The 17321-nt window shown below is 45.9% G+C and overlaps 1 protein-coding gene across 4 annotated transcripts in view; it reads left to right on the top strand.

Annotated features, from left to right (window-relative positions):
* DISP1 (dispatched RND transporter family member 1) overlaps positions 1-17321 on the top strand; it is a 114573-nt gene that overhangs the window by 91899 nt on the left and 5353 nt on the right. For all 4 annotated transcript variants that reach the window (XM_070401033.1, XM_070401034.1, XM_070401035.1 and 1 more), the window contains 5 exons: positions 2368-2397; positions 6371-6494; positions 7330-7457; positions 7795-7892; positions 11042-11139. In XM_070401033.1, coding sequence (XP_070257134.1) covers positions 2368-2397; positions 6371-6494; positions 7330-7457; positions 7795-7892; positions 11042-11139 — 478 coding nt within the window. The remainder of the gene's footprint in view (positions 1-2367; positions 2398-6370; positions 6495-7329; positions 7458-7794; positions 7893-11041; positions 11140-17321) is intronic.

Below are 17321 nucleotides of genomic sequence, written 5' to 3'. Positions count from 1 at the left end.
AAAACTAACTCTTGATTTCTTCTCCCATGTCAGACAGGGCTATCGATTTGCCATCTTCTCTTTCGAATTTTTAAAAGATTTGCTAAATTTCTTTCCTAAGATTTACTAGTAAAAAGTGCTTGGTCTTTATTAGATGATCTGTAAACATTAGCCCTCCACTCCCAACCTTTTCCTCCTGCCTCCTAGGTTATTTTATATTTTGTGTAGTCGTTGGGACGCTGTTCATAGCAACAGTTTCAGACGTCACCATGACCAATACTTTGGGTCAGCACCCCTTGGCGTTCAGGAAACACATCGCACAAGTGGTTGTGCTTATCACTGGACAAGACCGGAAGCGTGTAGACCTGGTGCATGAAAGATGGATTAGCGGCCAGGCTTACATGTCCCAGGGCTCCTGTGTCATCCTCGAGGCTGAACCCAAGTGTGCCAGTGGTCACTCATGCAAACCCTTAACGGTGAAGAATGGTGGTGGTTTTGTTGGAAATCTTTCCAAGAATGCTCACTGACGTGTGGGTTCTTTATTTCCAAACGCTTTCTTCCTAACGTGTCAGCACTGAACCCGAGTTGTCACTTGCAGGATATGCATGAAAAGGCATCAGGACCCAACCTCCTGGGACTGTTGCAACTAAGACATGCTACCTGGAGCACTTGTTTACCTAAGTTTGGTTACTAGTTGTTCAGAACCTTACAAAGCTGTTTTTTTCCAGAGCTTTGATTCTCCCGAGTGCTGGGCAGAGCCATCTGGAATTGGTGCAAGCTGATACTGTCCCTCCTTAAGTTGTGATATTAATCCCGCAGCTCTGTCCACAGTAGAGTTCTCTAGACGAGGGACACGTCTTCATGTTTCAGCATTCCACTTCCCTCGCCCTTCAATCTCCCACGCCCTCCTCAAATGTTATTAAAAGAGAGAGAAATGGTGAGGGAAGCAGACCATTGGTAGCTTTTAAATTTTTTTTTCTGTTTCTTGTTAACGTTTTCCCTCCCATACAACTTACTTCTGGTTATTACCTTTAAAAAATTTCCCTTGCCTCTATCTGCCCCAATGCCCCTCATCATGTCAAGTTCCCTTTTTCTGAGAACTTGACGGGTCATTAGCTGTTCCCTTGACATACCCCAGCTCACTGGTCACCGGAGTAGTGAAGCCAGGACCCTGAGCTGCTGTGATAGTTCTCAGCCGGGCAGTGCCAGGGGCCATAGATTCCTCATCACGAGTCCCGGGTTCATAAGTACTTCATTGACTTACCTTCTTAGGCAGAGTTGAGCTTAGCCCTGTAACAACGTCACTGTCATGCACTCTCACACAGAAACGCTTTCTTGAGTGGTAGAGAAAGGATGACGCTCTGCCTAGGCCTCCGGGGATGGGGCACAGCCAGCTTATCTGCACCCCGCATGTGAGGGAGGGTCCTGGACCTGCCAGTGTCACCCTGAAGACCTAACTGCAGTGCAGGCCGAGGTGCCCATCCGAGGTTATTACTGTTTGTTTTCTGGTGTGTGTTTTGACCGGATGGTATTAAAAGGTGAAAGAACCCTGGGAAAACATTGTTTCTCTCTATAACAGAAGTTAGATTCTGTTTTTACAAGTTTTTATTGTCTGTGTAAGTCCGAAGTGAGTGTGGAAAACCACCCTGCAGCTTTTATTAGACAGGTATTAAAAGCTGCAAATGGAAAGATTTCACAGTTGGAGGAAGACTCCACTGGATGGGTGAAAGTGTGCGGTGGGCTCCTGCCTGCCTGCTTTCTCAGATGTTTTCTGCGGAGGTTGAAAGAAGAGAATGAAAGATAACACAGGGCGAATCAAAGGGATTTCGTGTCTTACCTGTAGTTGTGGTTTGGGTGTTTCCAGCATCTGCTTGTCGTGTCCATTAGTACAAACACTTCAAAGGGATCCAGTGTTTCCCCAGGAGGGATCTTTGTGGGAACCTCAATTTTTCTTTCTCAATCGATGTCGACAGTCTCCACTTAGGGTCTCAAGTTGAACATAAAATGAAGTCGTTACTCAAGCAGAAAGAATGCGATGAATCCATAGTTTCTGTCTCTGAGGAGTAAACTAGTCTCAGATCCATGACTTTCTCAGGGAAAAAAAGCAACAACAAGATAGCAGTGCGACATAGGAAGAAATAGAATATTTACATTTGTCACAACCCAGAATGTGTATAATTAAATATCCCTTTGCAGATGCAGATCTTTTTATAGCCTGTCCTGGTGGTTCTGAGATCACTTTCGACCTACAGATAGCAAATCTCTGTTGCCTTCCCAGGATTCTTCCAGAAGGCGAGAGAAGTGAAATGCTGACTATAGACATTAAGCCTTTATGTCCTGGTGCTTTATTTCTGATGGTTTTTCTTTTGCTTTTTTTTTTTTTTCCAGACCATCCAGACCTTTCAAGTTACCAAAAAGGTACAGTAATCAGATCATTTTATTAAATAACAATCTTGCCTGCATGCTTTCCCCTCCTCGTATTTTCTCCACGTTTTGCTGCTGTTTCCACCTTCCTCGTTCATAGTTTGTGAAGGAGAAATACATTTCCCCTGAGCTGGTTGCTTGATGGACCCTCTCTCCTCAGTGGTTTTCATCTCCAGGTGGCTTTCTGGCCTTATCCTCTTTGTGTTTCATCGCTCACATTAGCCTAATGATTTTGCTCTCCTTCCTGTAATGGATTGATTGGCCTCTCATTGAGAAGAGAGATACATAATATTGTGTCAATTCCCATGGCTGGAATTCATGGCACTTTTTTCCAAATACATTGGTTGTGTTTCTCCCTAAAAATTCCTTTGCCCTATTAAGGTGGAAAAGACTCTTTTGCGTGAAAATTTTAAAGTTTTACCTTTCCAGGGGAAGAGCAAAATTTTAAACGGATACGAGTTTCTGAACAAACGGTCTTGTCTCATCAGATATCCTTGAACATTATGGTTCCAGGTGTAATATGATTACACCGTAAGAAACGCAAAGCGATCTTTGAAATTCACTTGCTAAAAATGCTCAGATGCGATAGCTCTAGAGCCTTTGGAGTAAAATGACTACATAAATTTTAATATGAGCAAATTCCCCTTCCATTTAAAAAATACTTATTTTTTAAAATGTTAGTAAAATATGCACAGCATAAAGTTTACTATTTTAACCATTTTTAAGTGTTCGGTTCTGTGGCATTAAGTACATTCATATTATTATGTGGCCATCGCCACCACCCGTCTCCAGAACTTTTTTCATCTTGCAGAACTGTAACTCCCTCTGTCCAGCCCCTGGCAACCCCCCGCTCTTCTTTCTGTCTCTGTGAATTGGACCCCTCTATTACCTCATCTCAGTGGGACCAGGCAGTGTTTTGTGTGATTTCATCACAGGCTGATTTCACTCCGCATACTGTCCTCAGGGTTCATCCATGTAGCACGTGTCAGAATTCCCCTCCTTTTAAAAAGCCGAATGATATTCCATAGTCTGCATATACTACATTCTGTTTATCCATTTTTGTGGAAAAAATAAAGGAAAGAGGTTATATCAGTAGAGATGGCGTATTAAGAACAGCTGTCCCCGGCAAGGTTGGCGCCTGAAACATCTGGTGAGGAGGGTGGTGGTAGAGTTAGGTGAAAGGCGGGGACATGTATGTAAAAGTCAGCACATGTGTGTCGTGGGTAGCGGCACGGCCAAATCAAAACCAAATGCTTTCAAGGGAGGGGAAGCAGTACTTGCAGCGGGCCTTTTAAGGTGGCTGTGCATGTGTGTGCAGAGTTTTCGAGAACACAAGACAAAAAGCCATTATAGGGGTGCATTAAACCACAGTATGAAAGCTAAGCCATTGGGGGCCCACTGCCCTCTATTGATAACGTGCTTATAGGTCAAAATGAGTAACTTCTGGTTCAGTTGAAAGAAAATGGATCCGTTTAAAACAGGGTCTCGTGAGTCATTGTGGAAGCCCGGGGCATTTTCATTTCGCAGGGCTGATCTTTTAAAGGTCTGGCACGTGAAGGCCTCTGTGCAGACTGAAGCAGTGAAGAGAAAGTCTCAGGTGCGCTATTGACCGAGGACTTGACTGCTTCAGAACCCGTTCCTTGCACCTTAGTTTGCATTTGGCGGGGGAGGAAATAAAGCGTGAAGAATATAAGAGCTGGGTGTGTTCTGTTAGGTTGAACTAACACCATCAGCCTGTTGTGGTTTATAGCTTTTCGTGTCATTCAGAATTATCCTTACAAGGTTTTTCCATCTTATCTAGCAGCATTTTCCCTTGATAAGTGAGTACTTGTCAGACTTGAAGTCCTGTGGATCTAGGTGGTTTTGCATGGAGAAATTAGCTGTTAGTGTGGCTTAGGCATTTAATTTTAAAATTCGAATTTGGGAAGAAGCTGACTTCTTCCAGATGTCTTTTGTTTCTCTTGTGTTTGAAGCAAGAGATGATATCATAGTGGTTAAGAGGCCAGATGCTAGAACTAGACTACCTAGATTCCAAGCTTTGGAACTTTTTATTGAGATATAATTGGGGTAATATTATATTACTTTTAGGCGTACAAGTTAATGATTCAATATTCTATATATTGCAAAAGGATTACTGCAGTGAATTTAGTTAAATCAGTCACCGCACAAATTTCTTTCTTGTGATGAGGACTTTTATTTTGGCAAATACACAACACAGTATGATTAACTGTAGTCCCCGTGCTGTGCATTACAGTCCGTGACTGATTTATTTTATAGCCGCTGTTCCTTGGTTTCATCTCATAAGTTGTTGTGAGAATTAAATGAGATGATAATCTATATAAAGGAACTCCTTGTAAGTGCAGGCTAGCATGCTTTATTTTCCTAAGATTACTTTTAAAAGAATAACAATGAAAAATACCTCTACGCCCTTTGGCGCCCATTGGCTCAGTGATTGAGCGTCGAGCTGTGAACCAGGAGGACACCATTCGATTCCCAGTCAGGGCACATGTCCAGGTTGTGGGTTCGATCCCCGTTCAGGGGAGGTGGGGGGAGGGCGTGCAGGAGGCAGCCGATCAATGATTCTTATCATTGATGTTTCTATCTCCCTCTCCCTCTCCCTTCCTCTGTGAAATCCATGAAAATATAACTTTAAAAAAACAGCCTCTGCAAGTGCTTCTTAAAGCATAATTGTTATATTTTAATTTCCTCATTAAAATTTAGTTGGAAGCAAATATCCCCACAAAGCCAGATCTGTGAAGCTGCGAGAGTAGAATATAAACATCAACAATCTATTCTTAGAGACACATAGCAGCTTCTTTCCAGAATGGTATTTACAGCCCCAGCTTTATTTACACAGCTAGCATCTAGCATGACGCTGAAGAAGTCATTCACAAATATATGAGTAAGAAGCCAGTTTCAGACGAGCCAGAAATGGCCATCACAGCAGCCCAGGGAGTTAGCATGGACGAGAATTTGAGAGTCATTGTCCACAAGTTAAACGTTTCTTTTTTCTGTAATAAAACTTCAAGACACTTGGAGTTGGCAAGACAGATTCTGCATTTTAGCAGAAGTTCAGCGTAGTTAGGTTCTACCGAGCGCTCAGTTCCTATCAAGACCGGGAAGCATCAAGGCGTGTGGTCCAGGTCTGGTGGGAGGGCCACCGAAGTAGGCCTTTGGGTCAGAGGTGGAGAAGGAGGGCGTGGAAGGGTGTCTGGAGAGAAGACTTTATGGTGGCATTTGGTAGCAGAGCGGTTTCCGAGGCGTGGTGAGAGACTAAAACCAGGCGGTAGTGGTTGGACAGTGAAGGGAGATGAACATGGGGGTTTGTTCATCTAATCAATAGGTAGTTATTGAGCACCTTTGAAAAGGTACTGTTGTAGGCTCTGATACTGCACTAAATAAATACATTAAGCAAAAATCTTTGCCTCATGGAGCTCACAGACCAGTGGACATGTTCATTATGGTTTTAGCTGGAAGGAAAGTTACAGGTTTAGGGGATTCTTTGGTTTGGTTCAGCTGTTTTTAAGATGTACACTCGAGGAATCTGTTTATGGGCTGAATCCTTTTTCCAGAACTTGCAGAGTAAAAGTCTGGAGAAAGGGAATAACCAGACAACCAGAGTTCTGGGAGAGAGGCGAGGAGTTTGGATCCTCTGCTAGAATACATCTTCTTTCCACTGAGGAAGTGTAAATTTCAGATCCTCTCTTCCCCAGGCACAGATGTCGATAGACCATGTTATTTGTCAGAAATAGACAAGTGTTCTGACTCTCAGCCTGTGGCATGAGGACCGCTGCCACGTCATCGCAGAAATGAGAGGACAGTGATCTAGTAATCTCCTACAATTACATAGGAATACTTATAACGCACGGGAGCTCTTATTGATACATACCTGCACTGGGTCGGAGATAGCAAAACCTCTCCATTGCTTCTAAGAGGCCTTCTCGGCGCTTTCTCTCTGCTCCTGCAGTTACGCGGCCCTGCTCGCCGACTGGCCCGTGGTGGTTCTGGGCGTGTGCACTGTGCTCATCGTGGTCTGTGCCTTGGTCGGAGTGTTGGTGCCGGAGCTTCCCGACTTCTCTGACCCGCTGCTGGTAAGGAGGGTTGGGCCAGGAGCGTTTGTTTATCTCTTTTCTTTAGGCCAAAACCATCTAAAAAAAAAAGTATGTTAATACCAATTGCATTATGTTAGATAGGATCCCATTTTTAAAAAACCTTCTCAAGCCATTGATAGGAATACAGGTCCCTTTCAGCAAATTAGAGATGTAGCTTCTCTGTCCCCAGATCCGTAAAGGTTAAGAAACACGCTCACCATGAAGAATCTGGACATTGTGCTTCTCAGTCCCCATGTTTAATTTAAAGAGCAAGAAATTGGAGAATCTGCTGACTACAAAAAATTTCATGAAGTCTTTAAACTGTCTTCTCCCCCCTCCCCACCCCTCCCTCACCCCCAAGAGAAGCTAAAGGAATTTCGGCATTGCTAAGAGATAGTAGGGTCTGTTTCTAAGTAAAATCTGCTTTGGGGTGGAATAATGAGGAACATATGAGCAAGTTGAATGATACCCTCCTTGTGAAACACTGTAACATGCACAATGTAATTTAATTTGACCATAATATGTTATAACCTAAAAGTAGGCATTTACAAAAACCTTAGGTATGAATTTGAAAGAAGCTTTAGATAAGTTTTTTTCCCCTTTCCTGAGACATATGACACACCAAAGAGTCAATGTTTTGCCACAGTAAATAGGTGGTCATTATCAGGTTAAGTCATCTTGTTTTAATGCTGGTCACCTCTGGAGTAAGGAACCTCTGTATGTGTATTTTCGGTTGAAAGCTATTCATCACCTTGACATTGCTTTCCCAAACTGGTGAACTACCCTCAGCCTGAAATGAAGGACACTAACAGGAATTTGTAACTTTTCGCCTTAGGGTTTTGAACCAAGAGGGACTACAATAGGCCAGAGACTGGTCACGTGGAATAACATGGTGAAAAACACGGGCTACAAAGCAACATTAGCCAATTATCCCTTTAAATATGCAGATGAGCAAGCCAAAAGGTAATCATTTATTAACGTTCAGACAAAACATTGCTTAGTGAATTCCACTTTTAAACATTGCCTGAGCAAAAAGATAAAATGTAAAACGTGTGGCTCAAAATCTTGTTTAAATTGCCATTGTCTAGTAAGATTTTGTTGTATTGGGATGAAAAAGTGAGCATTTGGGGCCTTTTTTCTTTCAGAAGTGAGAAAATTAATGTTGGTTGCTTATATTAATCCTTCCAACTTAATTTCCACTGCTAAGTAGGCCATGACTTTGAGGATGTCCTGTTACAGGCACGTATATGGGCCTTGAAATAGCTCGCACTTTATTGAAGATCAACTTGCTCTGTTTCAGCCATCGGGATGACAGATGGTCAGACGACCATTATGAACGAGAAAAGAGAGAAGTGGACTGGAACTTCCACAAAGACAGCTTTTTCTGCGATGTTCCAAGTGAGTGGTGTTTGTAGATGATCATACCTCTCAGCGGCTTCCTGGCCCTCTTGAGATTGACACGATTAAGATCTAAGATCGGGACTGATAGCAGTGTGTGGCTGGTCTTAAAGGGATTCTAGCTTCATTAACTTGTCATTGTACATCTCCAGGTCAGCCAGCCACTGCTCTGAATTTGTTTACCTATAAGGAAAATGAATAAGGAAGAGATGATGGAGTTATACTTGATTTTAAGGAGGATATAAATCTAGTAAAATTCTTGTGCTGGCCCCAAATTTCAAATCACCGTTTTGTTTTGTTAATTCTCACCCAAGGTTATTTTTTCTATTGATTTTTTTTTTTCCCCAGAGAGTGTGGAAGGGAGTGGGAGAAAGAGAGAGAAACATCAATGTAAGAGAGACAGATCGATTGGTTGATTGGTTGCTTCCTGCACGAGCCCCAACCGGGGCCAGGGATTGAGCCTGCAACCAACGTACATGCCCTTGACCAGAATTGAACCCGAGACCCTTCAGTCTTCGGGCTGATGCTCCCACCACAGAGCCAAACTGGCTAGGGCTCAAGTCACTTTCTAAAATTCCTCGTATTATTTAAAAAATAGTGCACATTTTGGGATTGAACCCTGAAATAATCTACTGTATGACCAAAAATGTAGTTTTAAAATTTTTTTTAAAATATATTTTATTGATTTTTTACAGAGAGGAAAGGAGAGAGATAGAGAGTTAGAAACATCGATGAGAGAGAAACATCGACCAGCTGCCTCCTGCACATCTCCCACTGGGGATGTGCCCGCAACCCAGGTACATGCCCTTGACCGGAATCGAACCTGGGACCCTTCAGTCCGCAGGCCGACACTCTATCCACTGAGCCAAACCGGTTTCGGCAGTTTTAAAATTTTGATTCCTTCAAAAAGTCTTCTGTGGCCTTAACCGGTTTGGCTTAGTGGATAGAACATCGGCCTGCGGACTCAAGGGTCCCAGGTTCAGTTCTGGTCAGGGGCATGTACCTTGGTTGCGGGCACATCCCCAGTAGGGGGTGTGCAGGAGGCAGCTGATTGGTGTTTCTAACTCTCTATCCCTCTCCCTTCCTCTCTGTAAAAAAATCAATAATATATATATATATATATATATATATATATATATATATATATATAAAAAAGTCTTCTGTGCGCCTGCCTTGTCCTTAGGCATTAGAGACAGATGAGCAAAGTCAAGCCCAGAAGCCCAAAGCTTGAATGTCACAGGGACCTGGGTCATGATGTGCGTGAGTGACCCAGGCGGGAGACAGCAAGAAGCGATTCGCATGGGGAGCTGGAGAGCGCCTCTGGGAAGAAAGCAATTGCTACTTTGCAGGAGAACATGCCCTTGCAGAAATGAAAGGCCAGATATTGTAAGAACTTCCCTGAGGCCAGGAAGCCAGATTTATGTTGGCAGCAAATTTGCTGAAAATCTGCTGTCGCCTAGAGTTGGCCTAACCCCTCTGCAGTTGCCACGGAGGGATGAGTACAGGCCAGAGCAGCGGTCGCCAACCTTTCAGGCCTCACAGACCATCGATTGGCGACTGCTGGGCTAGAGGAAATGCATGGAAGTGTGTAAGTCGCCGATCAGCCTAGATGAGGAGTGAGGAACTGTGGAATGAACATTAACATTAAGCTCTTTTGAGTTTAGCTTTTTTGGTTGTTGTTGAAAAGCTCTCTAAAATGTAGCTTCCTGTAGATCAGATCACAGAGGACCTGATTGGCTCTCGGATGTTTCTAGGTCTTGCCAAACCCCCGGGTCTTTATTTTGGACACTGTTTCACTACATAGTCATAGCGAGATAGAAAGTAGGAGATTAGGGAGCATATTATACCAATCTCAGGAAGCAATGCAAGTTTCTTCTTTGTCTCTTATTAGAAAAGTTGGTTTCTGGTTAGTTGCATGTTCAGCTACCTTGTCTCTCTCAAAGTGTTGCTAGATATTGCTTAACCAACATCTCTCTTAACCAGGAAGCACATTAGCAAATTCAAGAGATACAGTCTCCTTTATATTTCTGTAGTCAGCACTAAATATTTGTCTCATGAGCAGTAGGTTCCACCCTGATAAAGTCATTTCTGACTGCTCGAATGAAATGTTCCACAAAGCTTATTTTGATCTGTAAAACCAATCAACATAAGATAACAGCCATTCGATGAAGACAAGCGTTTACTAAAGAAAACTTCAGAATCGTGAACAAAGTTTATGTAATAAAAGCTTTATTCATTCATTTGCAGGTTGAGTTTCATTGTTAGCACATGTAGGCATCTTAGATCACGTGAAACTCATCCGCTTCGTTTTCCTTGGTTCAGATTTTTGGTCACAGCCGGGGAGGCAGAAAGAGGACTTACTGAGCACCCCTTTTCCGTCTCATTTAGTCCCCACGGCAGTTGGAGATGGTGTTGCTGTCTCCGTCTAACCAGTGAGGAGCCGAGGTGCAGAGAAGTAGTTAGTTGCCCAAGATCGCCAGCTAAGAATCGGCAAGACCTGGTCACACCCAGGGCTAACGCCAAAGACCACGCCCTTTCCAGAACATCGCACAGCCTCCCTCATTCAGAAACATGTTTTATATGAGGATGATTTTCCACACAGTTTTTCTACTCTGGTGAACTCAGCCAGGACGTGGAAGGGTCTGTGATCCTGGCCAGCAGTCTGTACTTAGTGGACTGTTTTTAAATGGATCACCTGCCATGCCTCCTCTCTAGTTAGCTGCCAGAGAAAGAGAGCATCCTTACCATCCGTCCTCGGCAGTCCCCGTGCGTCATTCTCTGATGTTATGTGCCATCGTGGTGACGTGTTGGGAAATGAAGAGGGAGGCAATCAATTAACTGCCTGCTGGACGGTCTATGGATTGCTCTTGCTCATTAGAGTCTGACCCGCACTTCGTTTGTCATGTGAGTCCTGGGGTTTTTCAGGTGCAGAGAGCAGACAAAGGCCTTGAGCGAAGACAGTGTTAGAGCGCTGCTTTTTTTTTTTTTTTTTTAATCATTTTCTCCTGGAATTTGTCGAAGGAAGGGCTCCCCTGCCGGTAATGAATTGTCCATGTGGCTTCCCAGTTTGAATCGCTTCTAAATGCCAAGTCTTATGGAATCCATGAATAATTTGTAACCCTGTTTCTTTTCTTTTTTCATATCCACAGGTGACCGCTATTCCAGGGTAGTGTTTGCGTCAGCCGGAGGAGAGACGTTATGGAATTTACCAGCAATTAAATCGATGTGCAATGTAGATAATTCAAGGGTATGTAAAGGGAAACTGGAGTAGGTTTGGCTCCAATGAGGCGATGCTTTTGAAACTCGGCTTACTGCTGAGCCCCGTCTGATCCGATGGGAGTCCTCGCGGGGCTCACCTATGAGGAGTAAACAGCAGTGGCAGGCCGCTTGGCAGTCTCTTAGATCCCAGGATCAAAGTGTCCGTCCCCACCCTCCACACTGTCTTCCCGAATAAAGGACTTGTTTCTTTCGCTCTCCTGTTCTTTGTCTGTGACAGTCTCTTGTATTCTTTCACAGCAGCTCTCCTTTCAGGATCATAGTTAAGACTCTTTTTCCTTCTTTTGTCATATTTCCTCTCCTAATCTGCTTTCATTGTTCACCACGCTTCCCCCCAGGCAACTGTCAGCGCCTTAATTACACAGCCAAATGCCTCCCTTCCTAGCAGTCCCTGGGCCATTTCCCTGTGACCTCAAAGGAAGGTTTAGGGCACAGGCTGGGGAAAGGGACATCAAAGGATATGAATCGGTGTCTGTGCACATGGCCGGAGCACTGCAGGCCGGGCTGCCCTCTCCTCCACACCTTGCTCCGGAGAAGGCAGAGGATGCGGGGAGACAGCACTTCCTGTCCCGGAGCCCAAAAGCGGTCAGGCCAGAGCATGCCAAGGCCGCCTCTGGGAGAGCTGTCAATTCCCCGAGTTCAGAGGCATTTTCTCCAGGTAGAAACTGCTGTCTGATGTCACTCCTGGGCCTGTCCAACCACAGTGACCGGGCGGAAAGGAACTCATTGCATTCTTAGCGCCACCCTAAGGTACAGCTGGAAATGGAAGCGCGTGCAATGCTAAGAGCTAGCCTGACCATCGGCGCAATCGCCTCTTCTGGTAGCAGCGTTCCTTAATGGAGTACAAGGCAGAAAGAACGCTGAGGCCACCCAGACCAGCCATCTCATTGAGCCGAGAACTAAGTTCTCAGGTTCGCTAGTTGGCCCCAGATCTCCTGACTCTCTTCATCCTGAGAGGCGTTTATACCTTTTGGAAGTAACTTCCGCGTGGGGTGAGCCATCAGGATTTGCTGCGAGTGCCATCTTGTCTCTCCAGTTCCAAACAGGCCAGAGGCACAGACCATCAGTACACGACAGCGGCTTCTTCCCAGGTCAGTTTCCAGAGGCCGCATTTTCTCTCTCCCACACGATCAGTTCGTTATTGGGGAGCTGTGAAGGTGTTCCTCCTCGTCGCGGGCTCCACCTTCTTCTGTAGACAGTGAGGCCCGGAGGAGGAGATTGTGGAGTATCTGCGATGAGTAGACTATGCCCCGTCCTGTACCTTACTCACTAGGCCTGTGACCTTGGGACTTGTAACCCAGTGTAAGCCGGGCTGGTTACTGGATGTTCACACCTTGGATAAGAACGGCTCCTTCCCTTCTGTACCTCCTAGTTCTCGTTACCCCACCTTCACAGTTGATCTTTAGATCTTCTCCCCCTGAAGACACTGTAATGACTGAATTCACGCTGTTGATTAGTAGCTGATGTTTATTGGGCGCTGCTGATGTCTGCCAGGGCGTGTCCCAAACACCTAAGGAATTATTTCATTATTCGTTGAATTATTATTCATTGGCACCACAGTGTTATGAGTTAAGTACTGTTTTTGCCCATTTATTTATCTTTTAAATATTTTTTATTGGTTTCAGAGAGAGGAAGGGAGAGAGAGAGAAACATCAATGATGAGAAACATCAATTGGCTGCCTCCTGCACGCCCCTTACTGGAGATCAAACCCACAACCTAAGCATCGGCCCATGAACATGACCTCCTGGTTCATGGGTCAGTGCTCAACCACTGAGCCACACAGGCTGGGCTTCCTGCCCATTTTATAGATGAGGAAAGTTCCCACAGGAGGGAAATGGCAAATGCAGGATTTGAGCCTGGCCAAGTCTCACTCCAGCCTGTGCCTCATGCTCCCAAAATGCAGGAAATACACCATTTTTGTTCACTTTTACTATAGACGCCATTTCCTACTCAAACGAACCTCAGAGTCACCATGGCCTGGAATAAGTGTCATTTTTAGAGCAAGCGGTTTATTCTGTGATTCCTTCAAAGACTCAAAAGCCAGAAAGCAGTGCTGAGGCACATAGCTTTCACGAGTGGGAGCAATACACTGTTTCATTTATAACCCATATCCATCCAGAGCAGATAGATAAAATCACATCAATAGGTGGCTTCCCAAAAGGCATACAGAACGGACACGATAAAAAAGCTGAATGAATGGCACGAGGAGAGAGTAATGGGAGGAAAATCATGAAGCTAAGGGTGAGATTTAACAGGAAAGAACGCATACCCCGTGATCCTGTACACTGGCTGATCGGGAGCAGCAAACTTGTCTGTACCCTCCCTGAGAGCCACCGCAAAAAGCAACTCACAGTCAGGGGCGAAAGCCATAGAATAGGATAACCGGTTCGTTTCTCGAGGACGCCCAGTTTCCCCTAATAGTAAGGCAGGCGAGGACCGCCCTCGCTCCTCACAGCCTTCATCAAAAAGCAGGATGTGTTCAGGGTCCTCAACCTGCTCACAGAGATACAGGATGGACCCTTAGCTGATTGGTAGGCCCTGTCTCAGGCAGGGTGGTAGCAGGAACACGTCACAGCAGAAGCATTTCTACAAGAGATTAATGCAAGGACATCTAAATATGTGCCTGCTAGTGGTTTTAATACATTAGCAGAATGCAGGCCATAAAGGAAAGGGTGCACTCTGCTTCTTTGAGTGTTTTTCTCCCCTGGGCTCGGAATAAGGATTGGGTAGCTGCGCCGTCAAGTTTGTAATCCGTAGCAAGGACACCCTAAGCATTGTGGTCCACGTGTGAAATGTGCGGAACACACCCAAGACACGCAGCTCAATGAGTGGCCCAGCCAGTCGCAGACCCACACCAGCACGTGGACAGCTAGATCACGGGGTCCCCAAATTCTGCCTCCGAGGGCACGGCTATCATTTTCACTTGTTAAATTAGATGCTGTTTTTACCAATTGCTGGCGCCTTTGTATTCTCATCTCTAACCCAGAATAGTAAGCCTTTCCCGTAGGGATGAGATATTCAGTGGCATCTTGGTTAGCAGGTCAGATTTCAGTTATTTCAGATTGTTGCTGAGCCTCTTTTAGTCCCTCAGCTCTGGACCCTTTTCAGGCTTTTATTTGTTGCCGTGGTTTGAGCAAACTGTGTCCCGAGGCTACTTGGCCATCTCCTGCCACCCTCTCCCCCAAATGCTAGTCTTGTACTTAAGCACTTGATTATTAACAACATCACGTTGAATGGGACACACACCAAAATGACACAGAGCAGAAGAGCTTCACTGTCGGTAGGTCGACCCTAGAAAACATCTGGTCCTCAGTGTAACATCCAGGGGGACCGGGTGCGTCCCTGTCACCCGCCTGTGCTGACAGCACACTGAGTTCACCCCCAGCGTCCGTTCCCACGACAAGCCCCAGACACGAGTCTAGGCAGCCCTGCCCTCCCCCCGAAGAGCTTCCGCTCCCAAGCTGTCGGCTCCCTCCTGACAGTCTGTTCCTTAGCCTTTCGCAGGAGCCTCCGTTGTCGCCCCGTCTTCTCCGTTCCTTTTCTGCCCTTTGACCTCGGGGGCCCACCGGCAGTTGGTCACTCGTGCCCAGGAGTGTGCTTCTCTAGCTTGTCTCTGCTGGAAACCCTGAGCCCTGCTTCTTAGTCTCTGCACATCGTCGGAGGCAGGACTCTGAGCGATCGGCTGATAAAAGGGATTTGAAATTCGGTGCCTAAGACCCCGTTTTCTGGGGCCGCTCTCATGGACAGCTAGACCCTCCCCGGTGCTTATTCTAAGGAAGACCTGCAGCCCTCGCCTTTTCTTCTCTCAGGTCCCCTCAGTTTTCCAATCACGAGGCCCGTGGTCACGTGGGGGAGGCGAGGCCAGCAGTTACTAGAACCTGGGATTAGGGGGTGACTTGCTTCCTTTTAGCTGCTCCCCTCAGCCTCTTAAAATAGCTCCAGCTCAGCCGCTAGTTTTAAAAGCTAAGGTCTGATTTAAAGCTCTGCTGCCTCCTTTCTCTCTCTTCTTCCTTTACCCCCTGTTTAAGCCAACCCCACCCCTGCTGCCGTCTAACCAGGAAATGTGCAGGGACACGGGACAGCCACGTAAGCACCATGCTTTCCGCAGCAGCCGATTTGCGAATGCCTCCAATTAAGAGTTGCTCACGAGAGTTACAAGAAGTCGCTCTCACTCACTCTGTCCCTATGTTTATAAATGTCAAAGATTTTGAAATCATCCCTATGAATGCTTTCCCCCAAAATACGGCAGAAATATATGTCTTCTGCATAAAGACATACCTGCTTGCCAAGCTCTGTAAGCTCCACCGGGTAATATATAACCGAGTGTCAGCTGGCCGAGTCTCACCACCAAGTTAGGGCCGCTGTCCACCACACGGACTCCTCTTGGCGTCCCCTCCGCAGGTTCACGCAGACCCTTCCACATAACACGCTGGTCCTTCCACATGAGTTAGAATCACTGGTTTTCTGGTCTCATTTCCCTGTCACTCGCGAGCGACTTGAGGGCAAGGACCGCTGTGCCGTATTCATCTTGTATGGGCGTCAGTAACATTTTTTCCTTTTGAACGGAGGGACGGATGGGACCATTCGACCTCACTCCTGACCGCCTAGGCAGTTCCTTGTCCTCTATTCCTTTAGACTCAGGGCCTCAGGCACTAGCTTCCAACCCCGGGTAAGTGAACCTTCACGATGTCTCAGCTCTGTCCTTACTTCTTGCCCTGCACGCGCCCTCGGAACTGCTTTTCCAAGGTGGTCCATCCGCCAGCCCCGCCTTGGAATCGGGATCGCCTCTCCGGAGGCTGCTGGCATTTATTTTTGATAGTGGCCATCCAAGTAGTGTTCGTCTGGTCCAACATTCTCATCTTTGATCAGACATCCTCGTGGAAAACAAAAACCCTGCTGTTATTTGTGAAGGTTATTCAAGGACAGGATTCTGTGCTTGCCTTTCCAGTTTCCGCTGGCAACCTGCTGCCTTTATCTTTCCGTCCGGTCACTTCATCCGCTGCAAACAGGTTCCTTCTAGCAGATCCTGGATTTCGTAATGGGTGCGATTCGTCTGCCTCCACCTGAAAACTGTTAGGCACTGGGGTTGCTTTGCCTCTCCGCTCCCCAGGCTGAGTGCAGGGGCCTGCGGGTTCTCTCTCTGCAGGGAGGGAACTGGTATCCACCTTGAAGACTGAAGGGTGCTCTCCCAGAGTTCCCTGGTGTCCACTAGGCATCTGCTCCCCCTGACAGTCTATGTGACTGTCTTCACCTGGTAGCAGCTAAATAAAAATTACCCTATTTCGTGAAATGTCAAGTAATTCTCACTCTTTGGAAGTGAACTTGAAAATGAGGGCTTTGTTACAATAAACATTGATTTAGTACACTTGAATGATAGCCTTTTTGGCTCTTTTTTCTTTTTTTTTTTTTAAACCCCCCCGACAGAATATCTTTAAAAACAACAACTTTTTATTATGGAAATTTTCAAACCGATGCAGAAGTAGAATAACAGAATAATTTCTCATGTGCAAGTCTCCCAGCTTCAGCAGTTCCCAGTACATGGCCAATTTATTTTCTCTGAGTCCCAATAAAGTACAGTTGACCTTGAACGGCATGGCGGTTTGGAGGGCCAACCCCCTGTGCTGTCGAAAATTCACATAAAACTTTTGACTCCCAAAAGGCTTGACTCCGTAGCTTGACGGCCAGGGCTTAGGTTCTGAGTGACTTGGTTCTTTGGTAAGTCTCAGTTCTAAAGAGGTGATTGTGCCAACATGTCCTCCACTTGGAGAAGGTATTTCGTGCATGATGGATAAAGCCCACTTTAATAAAGATCAAGGTGGGTTTAGTAAAAAATATTCACACCCCTCTTTTTTAAAAAAATATGTTTTTATTGATTTCAGAGAGAAAGGCAGAGGGAGAGAGAGAAACATCCATGATGAGAGAGAATCATGGATCAGCTGCCTCCTGCACGCCCCCTACTGGGGATCAAGCCCGTAACCTGGGCATGTGCCCTGACCGGGAATCGAACCGTGACCTCCTGGTTCCTAGGTCAACGCTTAATCACTGAGCCACGCCGGCCGGGCACTCACACCCTTCTTGAACTTTGGCGTTTCCTCCCTGAACAGCCTTTGGCAAGTGAGACGAGGGGCCGTGAGTAGTGCGTCGTCTCTAGC

The sequence above is a fragment of the Myotis yumanensis genome, unplaced genomic scaffold, assembly GCF_028538775.1.
Source record: "Myotis yumanensis isolate MYYU_CA2020_CCGP unplaced genomic scaffold, mMyoYum1.0.hap1 SCAF_22, whole genome shotgun sequence".
Taxonomy (NCBI): domain Eukaryota; kingdom Metazoa; phylum Chordata; class Mammalia; order Chiroptera; family Vespertilionidae; genus Myotis; species Myotis yumanensis.
The sequence above is the reverse complement of the archived record's forward strand: the minus strand, read 5'-3'. Positions and strand labels throughout refer to the sequence as shown.